Raw genomic sequence first — 24,809 nt, forward strand, 5'->3', positions numbered from 1 at the left:
TTTATGTTTAGTTATTTATTGCACACACTGTTTCAGGTATTTGGTGCATATTGAGCTTAGCAGGTGATGCTATGACCTCTTTTTAACAGCAGGGGGCTCCACCATTATTTTCATTATTATGTTATAGCGCTTAGCGGGTGTCCTTGCAGGAACAGCATTATGCGTATGGGCAATACATCTTAGTGTGTTATACAATGTTATTTGCGTTACTTAAATGTTTATTTTGCAAGTTCCCCTGTCCACATAATGCAGCAGTTTATCTACTGCATTGTATATCGGAGAGAGTACCAAGATGGCAGAGAACTGACTTCCAGTCCTCAGACACTTCCAGTTTCCTGTTGGGGGTACCAAGATGGCCGACGCTATATATTTGGCCAAACTACACGGAGATTTGTCATATAAATGTATTCACCTATCACCACGGACCTATGCATCTGAGGACGCCCAGTGGGAGGGGCGAAATGCATCAGGCACTGACGTGGTGATACTAAGCTTAGGAGCTTTGTGGAATACTAGCGACATACTATTGTACACTTGGAGATTCATGCCAATTGTATCTGGAAACATGTGAGTGCAATACTAGTGTGTCTGATTTTACTAATAAAACAATTTTGGATGCCTCTTTCCATTCCTTACATGTATATATCTATCGGCTCTACATTTGAATCACTAGGAATGACAAGCAAAATTTAATCAGGAGGACTACAAGCTCCAGAATGACTTCCTATGCCCCACCAAAAGCGAGAAAGACTCTTATTTCACCATAGGTAAAATAGGAAAAGGATTTTTGTTCACTTTATTTCAAATTTGGGACCTTATTTCACTATTTATTGTCATGTGTTCATTATTTAAGCATGTTTTTCATGTCACATAACATACATTGAGGCAGTGCTCCTGCTATTTTGTGTATGTATGTTAACAGTCAAAAAGATACAAATTTTTACACATCTCTATAATCAGACAAACAACATTTCTAATAGTGTCACTTTTATGAATATAATTCAAAGTTATCTAACTAAACAGAAAGAAAAGAAGGTAAGAAGAGAATGACAGCAGCACAAAATACCATAAAAAAATTTGCTGAACTCTTTTCTGATGGTCTCTGATGAGATAATATGGGTGCAGAACTGTTGAGCCACAACTTAAAATAGACCAAAGTTTTGACAAAGATTTCAATAAAGATTATAACCATTCCTTATACTAACAGATTTATATTGCTACCACACTGTGTCCCTGCTTTGCAGATTCCTGTTTTGTAAGACACATGGAAAATAGGGTCTCCAAAAAGGGCATAGAATTGTTTTTAGGAAAAAAAAAAAGAACCAAACACTCTGAAAGAAGCAGGATTGTCTCCTGAACGCTTGCTAACTGTTGCTATATCGCCCTCTGAAAAACAATTCACTGTGGATCAGGGCAGTAAGTATTGCCGCCTGTCTGAAAGAAGTCCAAATAAAAATAAAATTAAAATAAGTTTATGCATATTTATTTTATATCTGCTATGAGTTCAGCTTTGACTGATTTTTTTTTTTTTCAAAACTCCCATGCCTTCCTACAATAAGGTGCCTAACACTGGATCATTTATTTCAGATGTGACTATTAAGCGAACCTTTACAGTATACATAACATTTTTGTTTGCTTTTGTAGATTCCAACAGACTATATCAACAGTACTCTGCAAAAGTTTTAATCAAGTGTGAAAAATGCTGTACATTAAGAATGCATTCAGAAATAGAAATGTTCATAGTTTATTTTTATCAACAAAATGGAAAGTAAAAGGAACAGCAGAGAAATCCAAATCAAAACAATATTTGGTGTGACCACTCTTTGCCTTCAAAACAACCTCATTTCTTCAATTCTTCTAGGTACACTTGCACACAGTTTCTGGAAGGAACTTGGCAGGCAGGTTGCGCCAAACATCTCGGAGGACTAACCACCCATGTTTCTGTGCATAGGACATGGAAACAAGGCTAAGTGACTCAACTATGCAAGAAAAGATAGGAACTGGGGTGCAGAAAGATTGCATCAGGTTCTCTGGACTGATGATTCAAAATTTGAAATATCGGGCTGAAGCAGAAGGCAGTTTGTGTACAAAGGGTTGAAAAGAGGTACAAAAATGAATGTCTGCAGGCAACAGTGAAGCATGACGGGGGTACCTTGCATGTTTGGGGATGCATTTCTGCAAATAAAGTTGGAGATTTGGTCAGGATCAATGGTGTCCTTAATGCTGAGAAACACAGGCAGATATTTATCCATCATGCCAAAGCATCAGTATAGTGTGTGACTGGTCTCAAATTTATTCTGCAGCAGGACAACGTCCCCAAACATAGAGCCAATATCAATAAGAACTATCTTCACTGCAAAGAAGAACAAGAAGCCCTGGAAGTGATGATTCGGCCCCCACAGAGTCCTGATCTCAACTCCAGTATATCTGGAATTACATGAAGATATAGAAGGATTTGAAACAGCCTACATTCACAGAAGATCTGTGGTTAGTTCTCCAAGATGTTGGAAAACAACCTACTTGCCAAGTTCCTTCAAAAATTGAGTGAAATAATTTAAGGCAAAGGGTGGTCACACTAAATATTGGTTTGATTTGGATTTCTCTTCTGTTCCCTTTCTATTTTAATTGATAAAAAAAAACAAACCCACCACATCAACACTATTTCTGAATGCATTCTTCATTTACAGCATTTTTTCACACCCAAGACTTTTGCACAGTACTTTACCTCACTAAACCATATATCCTTTCTCAACACAAAACTCTGGACAGACAGATTAAAAAAAAATAAAACAAAAAAACCACACTGTAGGTATATGACTTACATACCTGTAGACCATTTCATTTGGTGCAGTTTCATCAAAGGCATAGTCAAAACGAAAAGTTTGGTTTTCTAAAAATCTAGTGAGATCCACCTTCTGTTTGGGCTCATGTACCATTACTACATCTTTACTAGGAATTGTAATGACATCTAGGTCTTTCACTGTGTTCTCTGAAAAGCAAATATACAACAATTACATTTTAAAAGCAACATTTCTAAATGAAAAACTTAGGGTCCATTTACATGGGGCGCTTTGCTGCAGGCCCTGTGCAGGCCTTAGTTTTCCCAGGCACAGGGTTGCACAGGTATTGCTTGCATCTCCGTGCCAGTGTGCCATTCATTTACGCAGCAGCTACGTCCTAATATGACATGCAGGTGAGGATCCCTGTTTTTCCCTGGTGATATGGCCAGTAACACACATCCCGTCTTATAGACACCATGGATGAATGAGCACAGGGGGCACAGTAGACAGCAGCACCGTCATTCTGGGTGGAGGGGAATGTTATATACATTAGCAGATTTAAGTGTTTTTCTTTTTAGGATGAAGATTTTATATAAATAAAAACAGCTGATCATTTTAAGCATCTCTTCCAGTGTTAAACTGTCTGTCTTAACCCAGTAACTGCAAGAGATTTGCTGGCTGGATCACCAGATGAAAATAGAAACAAGCAAGCCTAAAAAAGAAAACTAATACAGCCATCATATCTAAGAATTGGTAACCTGAAATATAATAAAGGTTTGCTTTTGGGTTTAATACTGCTTTAAGTTTTGTGGAGTCAGATTCCTGCTGTATTTTTTTCAGTGCGGACTACAAAATAATGACTTCTCAGTGAGCAATATATTTGTTTGTTCATATGACACTTTCTTTACCTTTCTTATTTAGCGGACGTTTCCTTACACAAACACATATCCGATGCTCATCAATCTGTTAGAAATACAAGCATGAAAAATCTTCATTTAACAGATCAACTCGCCAAACTAATTTTCACAATAGTAAAATTTATTTGAGAAAAATGATTTACTCCTTAGGTGGCCAAATATCTGCACATAATATGAGGGATTCAAGCAACTCAAAGTTAAGCAGATGAAGGGTATATTTATAGGCATTTGATTGCTCTTAAAATATTCATTTTTTTATCAATATGAATCAACCCCTTGTTAATCAGAGTACCTACATGAACACAGAAAGCATGTTGTTATATAATACTTCCTATACAGTATATACAGGGATTGGACAAAAATATGGAAAAACCAGGTAAAAGAACTAAATTGTTACATAAATATGGTGTTGGACCCCCCTTGGCATCCAAGACAACCTAAATTCTTCTAGGAATTGAAAAAAAAATTAAAATTCTTGTATGGTGGGTAATGGAATATGATACCACTCCTCATACGAAAAGCTTTCCGTCCTCACAGAAATGCCAGAGGCACAAAACAAGCCCGAACCTTGTTCTCCAAAATCAATTATAGTGGCTCTATGATTTTCAGGTCTGGCATCTGCAGTGCCCAGGGAAGGTGACAGATTTCACTTGCCTGATCAACAAACCACGATTTGACAACACAAGCTGTGTGAATCGGAGCATTATCGTTTTGGTAAATGGTGCTGTCTTCGGAAAACAAATGTCTGCACCATGGGGTGCGCATGGTCAGCCTACATTTGTACATAGTCGCTGGTAGTGATTCTACCTTTCAAGGTGACGATGGGGCCTGCAGAATACAAGATATGGCTGCCCAAACCATAATTGTGCCGTCACCATGCTTTACCAGTGGCAAAAGACCCTCCTGGTCGTAAACTTGGGACAGTGTTCGCCACATGCAAACACATCCAGTGGTTGGGAACAGTGTGAAGCTTGATTCATTGGAGCATATTACATTCTTCCACTGATTGACCATCCACGATTTATAGGTTGTGTACCACTATCTCCTCTTCTGAGCATTAATATCGGTCACTAGTGCTCTGGAAATTGCAGCTTACCCGTAAATGTTTTGCTTTTTAAGTTCCCTCTGCAGTTTTGGTGTACACGGGCCTTGGAAGACTGAGATTGAGCTCTGCAGTCACTTCTGCAGCAGTTGTTTTCTTGCAATGTCTCTTGGTCAGTTGACCATGTCGACTGTGCTTATGCTTATCGGACGTTTTCCCAGAAACTGTATATGCCATCATAACCTTTGATACTGTACCTCGCGACACGGCAAATAAATTGGCAACTTCAGTCACAGAGGCACCAACAATTTGTCCTCTGTGAAGCTCAATAAGCTCTGACATGACTCCGTATTACTAGCAAAGCTCACAGTGAATGATGAAAGTGAGGCTTCCCACCTGTTAGCTAGGTGTCTCATCGCACAGCGGAAGCAAAAGAATTTTACATCACTTCCGCTTTCAACGCAAAACATGTCATAACTTTCACACTTGCAAATCATGTAGTGTGTCCATATTTTTGTCCAACCCCAGTATATACTAGTATATAGTATCTACCTATTACAGTCATCGCCATGACACAATTCGGGGGACCAGTTTCGATTTGGGAGTGGGTCAGGCTGGGCAAAAATGGACACCCTGTGTACTGTGTGCATTTGTCTAGGATCCAGAGATTTCCCAAGAGCATAGAAATTGGTATGAATATTACAACCAGTATTTGAAGGCAAAGAAATGTGCCTGCAGTTGTGTTCCAAGACAGGTTTGCTTGAAGTGTGAGAAAGAATTGCAACAGTGAGGTAATGCTCTTAATAATCAACCCCCAGTCGCTGGCAACAGAAATGTTGACTAAAGTGTTGCGGTTATTCACTGGGAGCAGGCAGGTCTGCCAAAACTGAAAACTGAACTGCGCTTGTGTGACGTCATCACATGACAGCCAATGATGATGGCTGAAAACCAGCACACAGGAGAAGATGCCTGCGCCAGTGAGGGAAAGGACAGTTGGAGGAAAGTATTTGCTGCCTTCAGTTCCACTTTAAATTTTAAATGTTTTTTCACCTAACTTCAGTAGAGAATGTGAAAGCCAATGGCTACAACTTACAGGATCTGATGTAGTTAAAGGCCGGTAATCCAAACTTCCTCTAAAATCTTTTATCATACACATTATTTCATAATTTGGATTTGTGGCATCAACATCCTAAAATATGGAGAAAAGGACACAAAAATTAATACCTAAAAAAGTGTAGGTTAAGACACACATACATCAGAGGTCACAGCACAATGAGAATAAGTTTCACAAACCAGAGCCCTCTTCTCTCGGAGTTCTTGCTGCTGCAATCGTCTCTTCTCTCTCTTCTCCTGCAACTTCTCCACTTCTTTCACACAATTGGATTTTCTCCTTGCTTGTTGGGGACAGAGAGAAAAGTGCTAACGTTAAAAGTAAAACTAGACTAGACCATGGTATTCCCCCACCCATAAAAAGTGAGAAAGTTAGTTGTGAATTCTGTAGAATATAATTGTAACATTCTGCAGCTGCATTTTTTGCCCAGAACCACCTTTCCATCCACTGCACAGTCAATTTCTATAGACCTCACCCCTGATGACACAATCAATGTAATACAGTAATCAAAATATAGAGTGTGTGGGTATTGCATATAAAAACACCTGACTGGCTTTTTTAAATTTGAAGAACAAATGGTGCCTAGGTATGTCACAAAAGTCAGCTTCTAATTAGGAATTACACACTAGGGTACATAAATATAGGGCCTCTTTAAAGTGGAACTTTAGTCAAAATATTAATATATTAAAATATAAAATATTAAGTCCTGTTAGATCACTTTATTCTGGCACCTTAAGCAGAAATAGCTATGCAAAACATTAAAAATAAGTGGCTATAATGTTTAAAATACAGTAAGGCACCATCTCCCGCTGCTCTAAACATCCTCAGTTGTCCTGTATTCCTGGCAGAGGCCACTCTCCTGACAGCCTAAAGATTTACTACTGCTGAGAGAGGAGGATACAACAGGAATGACTTTGCCAAAGGCACACAGATTAGGGAGAAGAAAAAAAAAATCAGCAGAGATGACAGGGCAAGCTCTGTTGCCAGGGAAATCCACAACAAGGTAAACTTACAAAGGATAGTGTCTTATCTCAATGACCTGCTCTTCTTTACCCCTAGCAGCTTGTGAACTTCAGCACTGTAAAGTTTCTGTCAACCTTCCTCTCTAGCTGAGCCAAGACATACAACCAAGGCAGGAAAAGCACAAATTTCAAGGTCAGAACATGGCACAGTTTTTGGATACCAAGGAGAGAGGGTGAGTACTCGATAAGGAAGTGACTGCTTTGAAGTTGAATAAAATGGCAGTCACCAGCAAGAGGAAACAGGGGCAATGCTGGAGGCAATTTACAGCACACACTAATCTGTTAGCATGATTATTAAAAGGTGCAATGTATGTTCCTAAATTAAAGTACATTGTTATCAAGCTGCTAGTGGTAAAGTTCGGCCTTAAATACACACCCAGCCTTTAACACATGCTGTAGCAGAGAAGATAATGCTCAAATATATTTTTACTTTACTGCCATGATCTGAAAAGCCTACATTGAGATAGATGGGAAAACACCCAGAGTCTTAAAGCACAGGGGAAGGGGGCCCAAACAGGTAAAGAATACTGCAGTATAAAAGCACGGCAGGCGATGATGGTACTATTCCAAGCAAGAAGCAAAGCAAATGCTTTATTAAGCTTGTGCATCTAGTCATTTAACACAATATACCCTTTAGGTCTGGGCATCTGAGGAACAGTATTCAAGTGTGTAGATGTGTGCTGAGCAGCCCACACTTGCAAAAAGGAGAGTAAAAGGCGGCAGCTAGAAATCAAACATGCCTGTCATGGATATGGCCAGGGTCCAGAAAAGACAGGACTTTCACTGACTTCCAGTCATAATACAGCAGGAAGGAGAAAGATCTGGTCTAGATTAGCTGGTTTTCATATTAAAGTTCCTAGATTCAGAATAGAAAATACTGTATGCAATTAGTTATATTTAGACACCTAAATTACTTTGCCATTAAAAAGAAGAAAAAAAAACTGGAGTATTTCTGAATGGACATCTCCTAATCTGGGGGAATCTTTAACGAGCACCTTCCCCCCTCTTTCATTAAAAATCATATTGACATCCATATGAGCCGCATGCCAATATAAAATCATCTTACATTCTTTAGTTAAACATTCTTTGCTTTAACTTCCAATAACTTTTACCATTTGTTGGATGAGTGAGAAAGCTACATCACCAGTGACTTACTCCTCAGATGAGGTGTACTGTCACATGTTCCAGAAGGCAGACCAAGAGTTCAAAAAGTAAAGAGATGGATTCATCTGCCTTAGTGAAAATGGCCACCATAAGAAGAATGGAGAGGAAGAGAAAATAAGGTAGGCAAAGAACAATGTCTTTGCTGTAAAGAGGCACTTCATCTGGCTACGGCAAAAATAAAAGTCAGCAGCTACAAACGCTATAGCTGCTGACTTAAAGGATAAGTTGACCTTTGGGAACATGTAACATGGTCGCACTCCTGCAGCCGCTGCCCGATTCCCCCCCTCCCTGTGACAACCGTACAGGGAGAAGTTCCCCATAATAGCAGTCAGTTTTTGAAAAATCGGGGCTGACGCACGGGGATCCACCTACACGGCTGCGTCATTAATTCACTTTTATTTTACCAGCAAAAGGAGAAAAAAAAGTGCATTTATTTATTTATAATTTTTTAAGTGTACTTATCCTTTAAAAAGATAGCTGCAAACTCAGAGTCCAGCACTATTTTCCCCTAAACTGATCCTTCCCAAATCTTCTGATCTTCAGCACCTCCATCTTGGTTATGGCCAATTGTCACTTTTTGAAGTCTTACCAATAATTTGATCATCAACATCTAAGCACTATTCAAGCTCACTTTAACTTATACCCCCCTACCCATTTTAAAGCATGATTCAATGACAATACGAGATTATAATGTTAAAGATTTAGGCACAACTATAGTTTTACTGTATGTACCGTATTTACATAACCGCATCCGTCAAATCCAGTTCTTTACTAACCTAGCAACCTAAGGCTGCCATGCTAATGTACAAAGTATGAAGACACAACACTACGAGACCCATTTATAAAACAGCAGTAAAGCATTCTCATCCATTCCTCTGCTTTAAGTTTAAAAAAAAAAAAAACAGCACGTTTCTAACTGTGCTTTGCAAATGTGCCCCAACTTTGCTTGCTTTTTAATTTTTGTAAATGGGAAAAAAAAGGCCAGAAGGAAAGCCAGGTCAAGGTAATGTGCCTGGGCTTTTCTCCAATCACAGAACAATCTCTGCCGTGTTTTGCAGGTTTGCACCTACAAATGTAAAATGCAGGTGCAGTGTGGCATTGTCACATCTGCTTTCTGTTAAAGCGGAGTTCCACTCATGCTGTCAAAAACTAAAAGTCAGCAGCTACAAAAACTGTAGCTGCCGACTTTTAAAAAAAACAGCCACTTACCTGTCCCCCGGTCCCACGGTGTGTTCCCCGCAGTCCATTTCACTGGCCATCCTGTATTCCAGGAAATGGCATCTTCAGTGTGGGCACCTGGCTGTGACAGCTTGTGGCTTCACAGCTGGGTACCCACTGCGTATGCACGAGTAGCGCTGCGCTTCATGGTTTTGTAGTCTTCTGGGACCTGTCACGTGTTCCAAAAGACTACAGGGAGGGAGGGATGGAGGACACCTTCTGCTTTCGGTCACCTAGGCGATTGGACCAGAAGTGGGAGCAGGTACCTGTCAAATTCAGGTAACCGCTCTCCCCTGCCCCCCAGAGGTGCCAATCCTTAATGGGGAGCAGTCCTTAAAGCGGAACTTCCCCTTTTGAGTGGAGGTCCGCTTTAAGTCTAAAAACGGCAATTTAAAACAAGCCATCAACACTGGAGGAACCAAGAAACATCATTATGTGTGTAACTTATTTGCAGGTACACTTCCAATTTTTAACCAAGAACAGTGGGGATTTAAAATAAAAAAAGTGAAAAAGTGGTCAGAGTGAAATCGAAACCATGTACACCATTTCACTGATGTCCAGAATCCATTCACTTGATGAGACATGCCAATGCACATACCAGTTAAAGTCGCCAACAAACCATCTGGACTGAAATGAAAGTGTGACCCAATAATTTGCATGCAAATGAATCAGCCATTATACTGATGGGTATGTTATCTGTGCTGTAATGTCACTAAAAGCAGGAAATGAGGATCGTGTAGCTCACAATGAAGGAAAGGTGCAGATGCTTCATATGTACAACCATGAAATTGCTATGTAAGATGGTCTAGAACTGGGTGCTCATGATTTCTATTATGAAGGTGCACATAGAATATGAAGCAATCCTAGACATATGTTACATACAAGGAGGGCCAAAGTCCTTTTTTCCAGGTTGATCTGGAGATATATCTGAAACACTACCATTCTGCTGTGCGGAGGCTGGTGGTTCTACTGGCTGGCTTGGCCGTGACCGGGCTGAACCGATTGCTGCAAAAAAATAAAGATACATTAGACTAATGCAGAGCAGGTGAAAATAACAGCATTGTAATAAAAAGGTGGGAGGTCAGCTGAAACTAAGCTTTGCATGGTCTATGCCTTCTATAAACCACAAAAAATAAAAATATGGACCTAAGAACCACATACAGAAAGTCATCAATTTATAAATTTTACTCTATACATCCAATAAGTGTATGCATGTCTAAAGCAGGATAGCTTAGCTGCAGTCCTGGGCACACTTGACAAACAAGGACAACATTGAAGTTCTGGGAGGGGTGGGGGTACAGTAACCCCGAGTTGGGCTTAAAAAATAAATTTTAAAAAGGCTTGCAAAACGCACTGCAATGCACAAGAAAAAACCGCAAGCGCTATAATGTGAACAAGCCCAAGCCATGACAGAAAGAGGATAGTTGCCATTACTGACCTTCTCAAAATGCTGCTTGCGGCTTTAAAAATCTGTGATTTCAATATTTTTTGAGTTTCTGATGTGCTTTAGGAGGTACTTATGGCATGCCTGTTTCAGGTAAGTGCCAGGTGACCACCATAGGAGCCATGCAGCTAGAATTTTCAGGAAGAGGTAAGCAAGGGCAAATTTGATTTGTCTCTGGAAAGGTTTTGCTTTTTTTTCTGCTCTATAAAAAACTTCCATTTTCTTTGTTTCGACAGCCCTTCCCTCATTTCTTTACACTATGCTGATTTGGCATCCATTGTTATGATTATCCACCAAGTATGCGCAATACAGCTCTCAGCAGCCTTAGTGGATAAACCATGTTGGGGGCAGCTTGAGGGGTTTTGCTTCTGTTGTGCTACAACCTACATAACACTGGAATCAGAGAAAATTGCTGAATAATTTAAGGAAATAAAGTGAAGCTATTTTAAAATACTGTATATCAATTAAAAATATTTTGAGCACATGGAACATGGCTATATTTTCTTTTATTGTTCTCTGGGGTGTACACCAAGATTCACTTTAATGGGTTCTCCTTTAAAACCCTTCACCAACTGGTGACTGTAAGAGGTTTCTTCAAATCCCAATATTCTATAACAAGCACACTTCGCTTGACCATGTTAAAGCTGAACTAAAGGATCAAAATTGTGATCCATACCCCCTTTTTTTTTTTTTAAATTAAAAGACACTTATTTAACTGCAAAAGGAAGTTTAATTACCAATGATGTCACTATCATCTGTCAAAAACCTTGCTGTGCCTGGGAGCAGGGAGGAGGATCCTGTGTGGCACCACGCATCACTTTTGATTTGTACCACACAGGACTACATTTGCATAGCTCATAACCAGAAAAACCTAAACTTGTCCCGTTGTAGTAAAAATCATCTTAATTGCACCTAAGACCACTGCTTTTTATGTCTGCAAGGCACAGCACTGACCGGTTTACTTTGCGCTAAAATGCCCATCAGTCTGTGACCAAGGATGGGCAGCAATGGGTATATTATTGTGGGAAGGAGTAGCTGAACAGGTCCATCCTCTACAGCTACTGTAAAAGTATGGAGGCCATTAGTAGGAGATACCCTACAATTTTGTATACTTGGCCTAATCGTTTACCCCATCCTGTGTAATGGTTTTATGATGTACATTGCAATTGATTTTTTATCTGAATAAAGATGTTTTTAAAGTGAAAAGTATGGAGGACAGGGGAGGGAAAACTACTATTAATGGGCTGTCACAGGATCTGTTGCCTAATTAAGAGAACAGGAAAAACTGACCAGCTATGTAAAATGGAAATCACTGCACTGAGACTATCAAACTAAGGGAGGTCAGAGGGATTTCTACTCTTTATGCTACTGGCTGATGGAAACAAAAAGTAAGACTCCCATAAGGAAAGGCACTGTTTATACACGGGGTTGTATATTCTGCCTACAGTTCAGCTTTAAGCACTTGGTTTTCTCATCTTGCACTTTCTTATTGGACCATCTGCATGATGGATGGCCTTAACAGCCAATACAAATATGCAGAAAAGAGCAGGTTCTGAAAAAGGCCACAAAAACTTTGAAATGCAAAGCATTATCTCCACACTGCTGTACTATAACACTGAAAGAAAGTTAAATCAGTCCAATTTAAGGGTGCTCTACAATTAGGATGGAAGGACTCTGGACATCAAGCTTGGTGAACGATCCGAATAAATCAAATGATTGGTAAAGTACAGAAGCTCTCTAATGTCAGGTGAAGCCTCAATGGGGTCTCTGGAAGAATCGGCTTGTATGGAATAAAAGAATCACAGCACCATGCCAAAGACATTAGTCTAGTTATGAATGTTTACTTGTCACAATAAAAGGGTCTATCAAGATTTAATAACTAGAATATTTTGGGGGGTCATGCACCAATTGCCCTATATCAACACTTTGTGTGCGTGGGATCTGGATGGTAGTTATTCCTGGATTGTAATTCTAAGACAGCAGTGGTTAACAGCTTGCTCAGATAAGTTGAATGGCAGACAGTAAGGAACACATATTTGTGTATTTGATAGAGTGATGCTTTCATTAGGGTCCTGTGGGTTGGGTAGACTGTATATGGATAAACCTGAAGTGATTAAACCCACCAGTGTCTAACCAACATTGAAATACTAATTTTGGATGGAGTTTGCCTTAATTACCACATCCCATAGGTTCTACATTAATTTCCTGCAGAACTGAATGGATTTGGCCCAAACTTTCGGTCAACTGCCTTAAGCCGGCCAGTTCTGCAGGGATTGGCCAAGATTCGAACCATCTATGGGCAGGCTGACGGTACCAAAGTCGATCCATCGATTGACTGGGGTACAACCAGCCTGTCAGATTTTTTATATAGGGTATATACCAGTGTGCAGAGGGTCCTTCAGAATTTCTAGTGTTAACATGTGGTTACACCCCTTAAGCACCTGATGGATAAATGCATGCACTAGCTGTTGGGATTTGAGCACAGGGATCTCCCGTTTGTTGTATTGTTGGGTCAGTAGCCAGACCTGAACCTTGTAGCTCTGCCCCATTGTGTCTTTTCTAGCATGCTAGCATTGTGTCCACAGTAGCATTTGCGTAGGCAGGGCAGAGTAGGACTGGCCATAGAGGGATTACTTTGACGCAGTTGGCCAGCTTAAGCATGTATTGCAATATGTGTGAACTAAATATCCCTATTTATTGCATAGTCTGCTTGAAAGGGTATATACCAGTGTGCAGAGGGTCCTTCAGAATTTCTAGATTTTTTATATGTGACGCCAGCGGCTATAGCGGCTAGCAATAATCACTGTTCACTCGGTAGAGATGCCTCCCTGTACCCTAGCCAGGAGAACACGATAGCTCAGTGAGAGGGATTCCCCACCAACACTGACTGTGTGGATGGGGGAATCAAGCGACTTTCTTTCCAGCAACCCAGGGTGCATAAAAGAAAATTGCGGCATCTGTGGCCTGCCTTAGACCTCATTTACAGTAGGAGCTGAGGGGCAGTAAAACTACATGGCAATGCCATGGTTTTACTGCCCCTCCCCCCCACTCGTTGCACCTTACAAAAGGCATATACACAGCATCACAGCACGGCAAAAATGATCCCTGTCACCATTTTCATTGAACGCTTCAGCGAGTACCACAAATGTAAACAGGGTCTTACAAAAGAAAGCTTCCATAGATAACAGCTTGCTGGTCCTGCTTTAACTAGTTTACTACAGGACTATACACTGAACATTCTGCTTCCACCCTGCCCATCTAACTTGCAAGTTCTGAAGTCATAGACTGTACTGAACCATACAACAAAAAATATTGAATTTACTACTGCAACACATTTAAAAAAAAAAAAAAAAAAAACATTATCTGGTATGTTAGAAAATTCACATTCAGTCTTTTTTCAATGGACAGCTATAAGCATTTGAATGACAAAGAAATCTGGCTCTTCCTAAAAACAGAGGAGTTAGTATAGTCAGGTAACAGATGGCAAAATGATGTCACTTTGAAAGGCATTGAGCTCTGGTAACCTTACCTCTATTGTCTCTTGCAGGAGTTTCCTTGTTAACTGGAACTACAGTACGTCGATTCTACAAGAAAAACAAAAAAAGGCTTTTCATCTTCCATATGTTGGCAAACTTACCTGTTTCATACAAACTAAAAACCTATAAAACCAACACCTGTGTAGACCATATGCAACTACACCGGTTACACCTCTCCAAAGAGAAATTATTTTGTCCTCTGAAAAAAACCTCCCCACCTCTGCTGAAACCCTCAGCCCACCACTACTCTTATCAAAGCCCTCCCTATATTACTGCCTAGATATTTTAAAGCATGTGACCTCCTCCCAGGATGCAGTGCTCACACCTAAGCAGCCAACCACAAGGCCTGAACACAGCTGATTAATGCCTACCGCCTCTTCCTTATTCGAGTGTAAGTTTCAACAATATCCAACAGAGAGCATAGACAGGGATCCTTCCGATGAAGGATAGAGCAGCAGAGCTCTGCTCTGAATTGAAAAGGCTGACACTGCTGGCCTGGTGAAAATGGTAGTTAGGTGGCAGTGTCTAGATGCAGCACTTCCGAGTCACACAGAATGAACAGGCTGCAAATAAGAAGAGTCTGTCCTCCTCTATATACCTGCTTTGGGTCAGTGGCTCAAAGTATAGAAACCAAAGTACCGCCAGGCTCTCAATCTAAATAAGTGGTCTCCAAATTGGTGGTCAGTGAGCCTCTGATTGCCTTTATCCAGCCCTTGGGGCACTATTCCTCCCACTGACACCAACAAGGAGGCACCATTCCTTCCACTGGCACTAACCGTGGGGAACCATTGGGGAGACCAACAATGGCATGATGTAACCATCTACTGACACCAATGATGGGGTACTATTCCTCCCACTAAAATCAACTATGAAGCATAATTCCTCCCACTAATAAACAATTAGGCACTATTCCTCCAATTAGTACCAATGAAGCAGCTACTATTATTCCTTCTACTGACTTTGGGCACTAGGTAATTTTTTTTTTTTTTTTACTTTCACTGATGCTGGGGCAGTTTCTACTGCCACCAGCCACTCCAGACCCCCAAAAGTTTGAAGTACAGTCAAATGGCCCCTTATTTAGAAACCCCTGATCACAATGAAAGCAAATACAGATTTTTCTTTTTTTTAACCACTTGCCGACCGCGCATAGCCGAAAGACGGCTTCACCGCGGCCGGCCAGTTCTGAGTGGACGTCATATGACGTCCTCCCAGAACGCGCTCTCCTGCGCGCCCCAGGGGGCGCGCACCCGGCGATCTCCGTGATCGCTGTGTCCTACGGACACAGCTGATCACGTGATGTGGTGAAAGGCCGATCCCACCGGCCTTTTACCACGTGATCAGCGGTGTCCAATGACACGCTGATCACAGGGAAATGCAAGTGCCGGTTCTCGGCTGCACTTTCCTCACGCTGTCAGATCGTGAGGAAAGTACTGCCGAGAACCGGCAGTTGTCAGAGCGGGGATCGGCACCGATCATCAGGGCACTGATGATCAGTGCCCTGATGATCGGTGCCCAGCAGTGACCCCCGCAAGTTCCGATCAGCAGTGCGCCCACTAGCCCCGCCCACCTGTGCCCAGCAGTGCACCCACCTGTGCCCAGCAGTGCACCCACCTGTGCCCAGCAGTGCACCCACCTGTGCCACTCTGCAGTGCCACCTACCTGTGCCCAGAAGTGCCACCTACATGTGCCCAGCAGTGCCACCCAGCAGTGCCACCCAGCAGTGCCACCCACCTGTGCCCACCAGTGCCACCCACCTGTGCCCACCAGTGCCACCCACCTGTGCCCACCCACCAGTGCTGTCCACCAGTGCCACCCACCAGTGCAGCCCAGCAGTGCTGCCAGTCAGTGCCACCAGTCAGTGCCCAGGGGTTGTGCCAGTCAGTGCCGCCAGTCAGTGCCCAGAAGTGATGCCAGTCAGTGCCGTCTATCAGTACCCATCATCAGTGTCACCTATCAGTGCCGCCTATCAGTGCTGCATATCAGTGCCGCCTATCAGTGCTGCATATCAGTGCCGCCTATCCGTGACCCCTAATTAGTGCTGTCTATCAGTGCCGCCTATCCGTGCCACCTCATTACTACTGCCTATCAGTGCCCTTTAGTGCTGCCTATCAGTGCCCATCAGTGCCGCCTATCAGTGCCCATCAGTGCCGCCTCATCAACGCAAATCAGTGAAGGAGAAAAAATACCTGTTTGAAAAATTTTATAAAAGAAACAAACTTTTTTTTTTTTTTCAAATTTTTTGCACTTTTTTTAATTTATAGCGCAAAAAGTAAAGTGCCCAGTGGCGATTAAATACCACCAAAAGAAAGCTCTATTTGTGAGAAAAAAATGATCAAAATTTCATATGGGTACAATGTTGCATGACCGCGCAATTGTCAATCAAAGTGCGGCAGCGCTGAAAGCTGAAAATTGGCCTGGTAAGGAAGGGGGTATAAGTGCCCGGTAGGCAAGTGGTTAAAGATATGTTGAGTTTTTGTACAATATACAAAGAAAGAAGAGCACACACTCCAAAAGGGGTAGACAAAAAAAAAAAAAGAAAGAACGGGGAGAGAAAAAAAAAAACAACACTCCTAAACAAATTCAGCCTTAATGTAGCTATCATTCAAGTTATACAGAATTCAGAGTAGACAGTATAGCAAATGTGGTGCTATATCAAAACAGTCAAAATGTCATATTAATCGGACAGGGACTATATCTCATAGATTGTAAGCTCAAAAGAGCAGGGCCCTCGATCCCCTCATGTTTTGCATTTTATTGTATTGTGCTGTCCCCCTTTGTAATGTACAGCGCTGAGCGAACCATCGGCGCTTTATAAATACTGTATAATAATAATAACTACGGTTTGATATCTGCATGGGCAGCCGTGTGAGGGCTGTATTCTGTATAACTCATGCAGTTTCCACCTCCGCAACATCTCCAAAATATGTACGTTCCTAACCCCAGACACTACTAAACAACTCGCTCACTCCCTCATTATCTCACGTCTGGACTACTGCAACTCCCTTCTCACCGGCCTACCCCAACACAGGCTATCCCCGCTTCAGTCTATCCTGAACTCAGCGGCCAGACTCATCCACCTTACCAACCGCTCCGCTTCTGCCACCCCCCTCTGTCATTCCCTCCACTGGCTTCCGATTGCCCGATCTCCTCCACTCCTCCTACCACTCCATCCCCCACAGCCACTTCCTCCTTTACCACTATCCCCTCCCTCCTAGATTGTAAGCTCCAAGGAGCAGGGCCCTCTAACCCCTTGCGTATTGTTTTGTTACTGTATTGTCTCATGTTCTGTCCCCCACTATAATGTACAGCGCTGATCAGACCTTTTGGCGCTAAATACTGTATAATAATAATAATAATATTTGTCCTATAGACACACTGCATGGTGCAGGCCACCCCCCTCCTCCTCACCGGATTTGACTGACCTACAGGCTCCCGCTGCTATCAATATGTCCCGTGAGACCAGGAACAGACCAGCGCTGCTGCAGACCTGCACAACACTGGATCGATACAGGACCTCGGGTAAGTATTTAAGGTATTCTACTTTATGCAGGTAATGCTTTCAGTTAAAAAAATAAAAATAAAAATTGTGAAACACTTTAAATCCATGAAATTAGAATTAGTTGTACCAGATTAGGTGCTAATGATTAAAACTTCCTTAGAAGTATGCAGGTAAAGCCTGTCTTATTTAAACCCTGGATATCTATGGTCTGAGGATCTCAGGAAAAAAAGGTTGTCGATGCATACAGTGCGGGCAATGGATATCATCTTAAATCAATAATTCCACTGTAAGGAAAAAAATCTACAAGTGACGAAGATTTCAAACAAATGCTAATTATTCCAAGACTGCAGCAAATTCAGCCCAAAAGACAACCACTTAATACTAAAAGTCTCCATCAACCACAAAATGTCAGTGAGATCTACAGTTATCTCTTGCAACAGTTTGTGTCAAAGTGCATGCATTTACAATCAGAAAAAGATTGCACCAATGTATTCTGCATGGTGGGTGCACTGGAAAAAACAACAACTTTGCTGTCCACACACAAAAAAAAAAAAAAAATAATGACAAACTGTAGTCTTGCTCAAAAGGTAAACATTTAGTGACAGCCCAGGCTTTCTGGAACAGTGTGCTGTGAACTGTTTGGCCACAGTAAGCGATTAAAGCTGATGAAAATTATAGTGGAAGGAATCTTTTTTCATCTGCGGATAAGAGCGTCTAAGTGCAGCCGCCAGTCTCATTTATTATAATGACAGGTCTATGGCGGCCACAGCTGTACAGGGCTCTCTGCACAGCCAGTGGTTGCCTGCAGTGATCATTGCTGGACTCACTCAAAGTGCACCCAGCAGCAGTCACTGCAAGTAAATTGCTGGCTGTGCAGAGAGCCACGAATAGCTACAGCCACTGGAGACCTGTTATTATATCGAACAGGGCCGGCATCTGCATCTAGCCCTCCCATTAAGAGCTGTAAACAGAAGATTCCTGCCACTAAAATTTTCACCAGCCTTAATTGCTGGTGTGAACGTAGCCTAATATGATAGTTGTCACAAGCCATCAACAGGATTTCAAGAGCAGAACCTTGTGCCAACTGTGAAGCATGGTGGTAGAAATAATATTGTTTTGGCTTGCTTTACTGCTTCAAGACCTGGCCAGCTCAGTTATTGAAACAATCATGAATTATGCATCATACCATAGTGTTCTTGATGATAATGTAAGGTTATCTATCCTAAAATTGAAGCTGAGCTAGAAATAGATCTTTCAACAAAATGATGACCTGAAACAAATAAAAAAAAAAAAGCTAAAAATAGGGAAAAAAAAAAAAAAAAATCTAGAGTCATGGATTGGCCTACTCAAAGTTCTGATTAATTCCACTGAAATGATGTGGGGAAATTTCAGACAGGCAATTCTGGCAAAGAAATCCACAAACATCTTACAACTGAAGTAATTTTTTTGCTTTAGGAGCAATAAGACATCTGCATTTCCTGTAGAATCCTCCTTGAAGTCCACTAAAAGGACACAAGAAAAAGGAGGACCCTCTGGGCTTTTACGGCTGACAGAATTAGACACTAGCAAACAAAAACAAAGAAAAAACAAAAAAAAAAAAACAGGCCAGCCCAAGATAATCCTTCCAACTACAGGCATGCCTCAGTTTTGAAGCAAAACAGTACAGAGAACATGATCATAACACAGAGGGGTGGGACCTGTGTCTCTCAATGAACACCAAAAAATAAATATTTAAAGAGGGCACGAAAATTCAATTTTCTTTCAATTTCCCGAGTCCAAAAGCAGCCGAAATGAAGGGTGGGCAGCATAGCAAACAAATGCTAATAGGCCTCAGAATTAATGGAAAAACAAAGTAGAGACTGCCTATGGCTCAAAGAGTTGCCTGATGATGGCATCAGATGAGACCAAAACATGTAACTGGTAGACTACACAACACAAACAGAAGATCAGATGGAAGTTTTGGAAATCTGGGAAACAGTTGCATGGTGTCATAAGCCCAAGAAGCACACAATATAAAAGTGCATCTTGACAGAAAAAGGAGGTACCCAATCCTTGAGACCATAAACTTGAATGATAGACTATCAGAGCCACCTAGAGAGAGTAGAGTGAGAAGCCAATGCACCCTTTATGATGACAATTCAGGATGATGGAAATTAAACGGTCTTCCCAAAAAAGTAGCGACTCTCCCAACCTGAAAACAACCAAACAATGGAGGAAAATTTACCTGGTGATCTGGAGCCAAACAGAGGGACTGAAAAATGATGTCCTAGTTGAGGTGAAAAGGTAGAAACCACCTTAGGCAAGACGGAAGCCCTGGGTTTTAATACATTTTTCCTATGCAAAACCAGAAAAAGGGTTCCTTGCAAGATAACACTGCCAACTTCAGATACTCGCTTAGCAGAGATGATGGCTACAAGAAAATTTACTTTGTGGGTGAGATTAGAGAGAGGACTGTATCTAATGATTCAAACGGCAGTTTTTGCAGTGCAGAGAGAACCAGATTAAGGTCTCATTGAGTCATTAGGGGACAGTGGGACCTACATGGCAGACCCCCCAGTACAAAGGTCTTAACTGAGAAGGGAGAGGACAACTGTCTCTGAAATAGGAGAGGAAGGCTACTGTGCAGAGTGCAGAAGATCTGGCTAATCTTGTCTTGCAATATGTTCAAACTAAAGTTTTAATGCAAATGTTTGCTAGAAATATGTGAGGTTAAAGCGGAACTAAAGTCCCTAATACTTACCTCTCCTTTAATGGCCAAAATATCTCAAAAGGCATCTTCTAACCGGCTTCTTCCAGGTACCGGCTGCGGTCATCGCAAAAGGACATCACAGGAGTTCATAGCTCAGTACACATTCTAAAGAATACAGTTTAGCTTTTCACTGCAGCTCCCTGAATAAAATAAACATATCCAATTGCTTGCAGTTTTTAGACTTTAGTTCCACTTTAAATGTTCAGAGGATTAATTCAGAATTTTCACTGTCAACATGTGGTCACACTGCTTTAGCATCTCATGGGTTATGTATATGTAAGCTATCTGGATTTGAGAACCAACATCTCTCGTTTGCCATGTCTGAGGAAATCAACCTGCCTATTGTCTATACTTGGAATGAATTTGGCAGACAAGACTGAACATGAAGATCTGTTCAGGGTTGGATCTTATTTACCTTTCTTGCTGCAACAAGACTTCATCTTCCCTGATGACTGATGCAGGTCACCATTGCCATATTGTCTGACAAAATTCAAATTTGATGACCCTCCAGCAGGATGGTCTAACACTGCAGGGAAAGAAACTGCCCAAAGTTTCAGGCTGTTGATCAGGAAACAAGTCCCTTGCATTGGCAGGGTGCCCAAAAATATTCCCCAGCCCAACAGGATGGCATCAATTGCGCATCCTCCAAAAGATGGAGAGGAAGGACTTCCCCCAACTCCAGAGCTGGATTCCTGAGCCAACAAGCCAGGGACAACCTGGTTCTTGATGGTAGACCTAATAGTCTGTTCAGAGACTAGATAGACTTGTCTAACAAATACAGACTGTGGAATTGTACAAGTCTGTAGTTAAACTGTGCAAATGGCACAACTTGGTGAACACCCAAGGAGGGATGAGATGCCGAATGGCAAGACCACAAACTGGTAGTGCAAGGGCCACACAGAGAAAAATAGAAATCACTGATGCTCTGAAAGCATGATGCATGACAACATAAAGATAAGCCTATTTGAGGTATCCAGAAGCCATAAAGTCTCTCTGATAAAGGGAGGCCATAACATATTTGGTTGAATCCATGCAGAATTTCTGGAACTGAATGAAGGCATTTGTAATCCAGAATTGGGCGAATGCCCCCTTTTGGCTCAGGAGTGGTAAAACAGATTGGATTAAAACCCCCTGGAACCAGTCTGCCATAGAAACTGAGACAAGGATTCCTTCACGCAGAAGACCCAAGAGGGCTCAATGGAGATCAGCTAATCTGTGCAGTATGGCAAGACATTTAGTGGTGAAAAACCAAGGGAGGGCAGGGAGCAAATCTCCAGTTTATAGTCCTGGGATAACACCTCCCGTCTCCAAGCATCAGAGATACAAGCAGTCCAAGCATCCGTAAAGTTTAACAAACATCCCCCCAACTCTGGAAAGTTAAGGTGCACCTTTATGCAGAGAAAAGCTTGTCTAAGGATTTAATAGACCTAGAGTGCAAGGGCCTGCAGGTGGATGGGAAGCCAAGCTTGAGGATTTTCAATGTGGATAAGACTTTCGCACTGCTCCGTTGCAAACCCACAGTAAAAACTTGTGCATTTTGGCCGCGGTTCCAGTGCTCTTTTCACCTGACATGCAACTCAAGAAATAGACCAAAAAAAAAAAGGGTGTGTTTTTGATGCATTTTTGGTCTGTTTTCCATTTCAATGGGGAGCTGCGTTTCTTGGTGTTTTTTACCAAACCAAACATGCACCAAAAATGCAGTAAGCAGGACTTTGAAAAACACAACTGACCAGTGTGAAGAGTTCCATAGGATCTAATGACCATGTGTTTTTCTTCCACTTTTTTTTTAACGCAGAAAAAAAAAATCAGTGTGAAAGCTGCCTAAAAGGAACGTTTCTTAAAAGGGAGGCTTTGCAGTCTGTTCCTTAGGCTTGTTCCACTAGGAAAGATGGGTGCTCTTACCGCCAGTCACATCTATCATGATGTCATTATCAGTATTGATGTGAAACACAAGCAAGAAATGTGACAGAAGGCTTCCAGAAAAACTCCATAACTGAAAAATATAACACTATAGCCAACTGCTTAACCATTAGCCGCCCAGCCAATGGCCGTTTGGCGGCTTCAATTGTGTCCCTGCATTCCGGGTGCACGCCATTTGGCGTGCTCCCGCACATGCGCCGTTTGCGCTAATGCAGAGCGGCGCAGCAGTGTGATCTGTCACCGGCCGTGCACCTCGGACACGGCCGATGACAGATCCGAGTACCGGCTCCCGTTGCTGGTACCATGTGACCTGCTGTGACCAATCACAGCAGGTCACATGACATTTGTATACAATGGATGGCTTCATTCATGATGCCATCCATTGTATACTAGTGCCTAGCTGTGAATGGTCACAGCTAATCACATGCACGTCATGTGATTAGCTGTGACCAAATCACAGCTAAGCACAAAAAAAAAAAAAAAAAAAAAGCTGAATGAATCGATTTCATTCAGGTAAATGCTTGCTTATAGCAAAGTAATTCTTTGCTATAAGCAAAATGTGTAAAAAAAAAAAATACTGATCACTTCCCCAAAGTAGTACAATGTTACTATGGTAATATTGTACTACTTTGGTCATAGTAAAATCTTAAAAAAAAAATCTTAAAAAAAATTAAAAAAATGTAATAAAAAATTAAATATTAAAAAAAAAAATATATATATATATATATATATATATATATATATATATATATATTTTTTTTTTTTCATACTGTCACCAGTCAGTGTCCCTGTTCACCGCCATGCCAGTTATAGGATGACGCTGTACTGCACTGGTGATAGTATGTAAAAAAAAAAAAAATAGTGAAAATTTATTTAATTTTTTCATTTTCCGAAAAACTATGACAAAAAAATACAACTTCAAAAAACTCGCCATGCCTCTTATGAAGTACGTCGGACTGTCTACTCTGCAAAAAGGGGTCATTTGGGGATATCTGTACTATTCTGACATTCTTGGACCTCAAGAAATTAGACTGGCTGTCAGTACTTCAGGATTGATCAATAATCAGATCTATACCATAGTTTGTGAACTCTATAAGTTTCCAACAAACTAAAAAATACATCCTAATTTGTTTTTTTTTCACCAAAGACATGTAGCAGAATACATCTCGGCCTAAATTTATGAAGAACAATTATTTATTTGTAAACTTTTATAACAGAAACAAAGAAAAATGTGGTTTTTTTTCAAAATTTTTGGTCTTTTTTTGTTAATTTAGCAAAAAATAAAAATCCCAGCGGTGATTAAATACCACCAAAAGAAAGCTCTAGTTGTGTGAAGAAAATGATAAAATTTTAGTTTGGGTACAATGTTGTATGACCGCGCAATTGTCATTCAAAGTGTGAGAGCGCTGAAACCTGAAAAATGGCCTGGGCAGGAAGGTGTAAAATTGCACGGTATTGAAACGGTTAAAGAGTTCTATATATGAGATCATCTCAGCACTGGTTAGATCCCTCTTAACGGATTTTGAGCTGTCAAACAAAGTTTGCAAAAGTAAGGTCACAGCCAGAATGGGATGAAGGGAAGGAACCACCAACTCTATCCCACTCCATAGAGCAGACTACAGTGGGGATCGAAAGTTTGGGCACCCCAGCTAAAAATTTGTATTAATGTGCATAAAGAAGCCAAGGAAAGATGGAAAAATCTCCAAAAGGCATCAAATTACAGATTAGACATTCTTATAATATGTCAACAAAAGTTAGATTTTATTTCCATCATTTACACTTTCAAAATAACAGAAAACAAAAAAATGGCGTCTGCAAAAGTTTGGGCACCCTGCAGAATTTATAGCATGCACTGCCCCCTTTGCAAAGCTGAGACCTGCCAGTGTCATGGATTGTTCTCAATCATCGTCTGGGAAGACCAGGTTATGTCAATCTCAAAGGTTTTAAATGCCCAGACTCATCTGACCTTGCCCCAACAATCAGCACCATGGGTTCTTCTAAGCAGTTGTCTAGAAAACTAAAACTGAAAATAGTTGACGCTCACAAAGCTGGAGAAGACTATAAGAAGATAGCAAAGCGTTTTCAGATGTCAATATCCTCTGTTTGGAATGTAATTAAGAAATGGCAGTCATCAGGAACAGTGGAAGTTAAAGCAAGATCTGGAAGACCAAGAAAAATATCAGACTGAACAGCTCGCAGGATTGTGAGAAAAACAATTCAAAACCCACGTTTGACTGCACGATCCCTCCAGAAAGATCTGGCAGACACTGGAGTTGTGGTACACTATTCCACTATAAAGAGATACTTGTACAAATATGGTCTTCATGGAAGAGTCATCAGAAGAAAACCTCTTCTACGTCCTCACCACAAAAATCATCGTTTGAACTTTGCAAATGAACATATAGAC

At 41.2% G+C, this 24,809-nt stretch overlaps 1 protein-coding gene across 4 annotated transcripts in view; it reads right to left on the minus strand.

The window, feature by feature from the left end:
• The window catches only part of KIF2A (kinesin family member 2A), a 121,811-nt gene that overhangs the window by 51,766 nt on the left and 45,236 nt on the right, over window positions 1-24,809 (minus strand). For 2 of the 4 annotated variants that reach the window (XM_089688045.1, XM_089688047.1), the window contains exons 4-9: window positions 14,228-14,282; window positions 10,194-10,259; window positions 6,033-6,133; window positions 5,833-5,928; window positions 3,689-3,743; window positions 2,827-2,989 (exon numbers count right to left, since the gene is read on the minus strand). In XM_089688045.1, coding sequence (XP_089544171.1) covers window positions 2,827-2,989; window positions 3,689-3,743; window positions 5,833-5,928; window positions 6,033-6,133; window positions 10,194-10,259; window positions 14,228-14,282 — 536 coding nt within the window. Of the gene's footprint in view, window positions 1-2,826; window positions 2,990-3,688; window positions 3,744-5,832; window positions 5,929-6,032; window positions 6,134-10,136; window positions 10,260-14,227; window positions 14,283-24,809 lie in introns of all 4 variants that reach the window. The other 2 variants (XM_089688044.1, XM_089688046.1) reach the window with 1 other exon arrangement.

Source organism: Staurois parvus, unplaced genomic scaffold (assembly GCF_062004578.1).
Source record: "Staurois parvus isolate SC_StPar_1 unplaced genomic scaffold, SC_StPar_1.0 ptg000445l, whole genome shotgun sequence".
NCBI lineage: Eukaryota > Metazoa > Chordata > Amphibia > Anura > Ranidae > Staurois > Staurois parvus.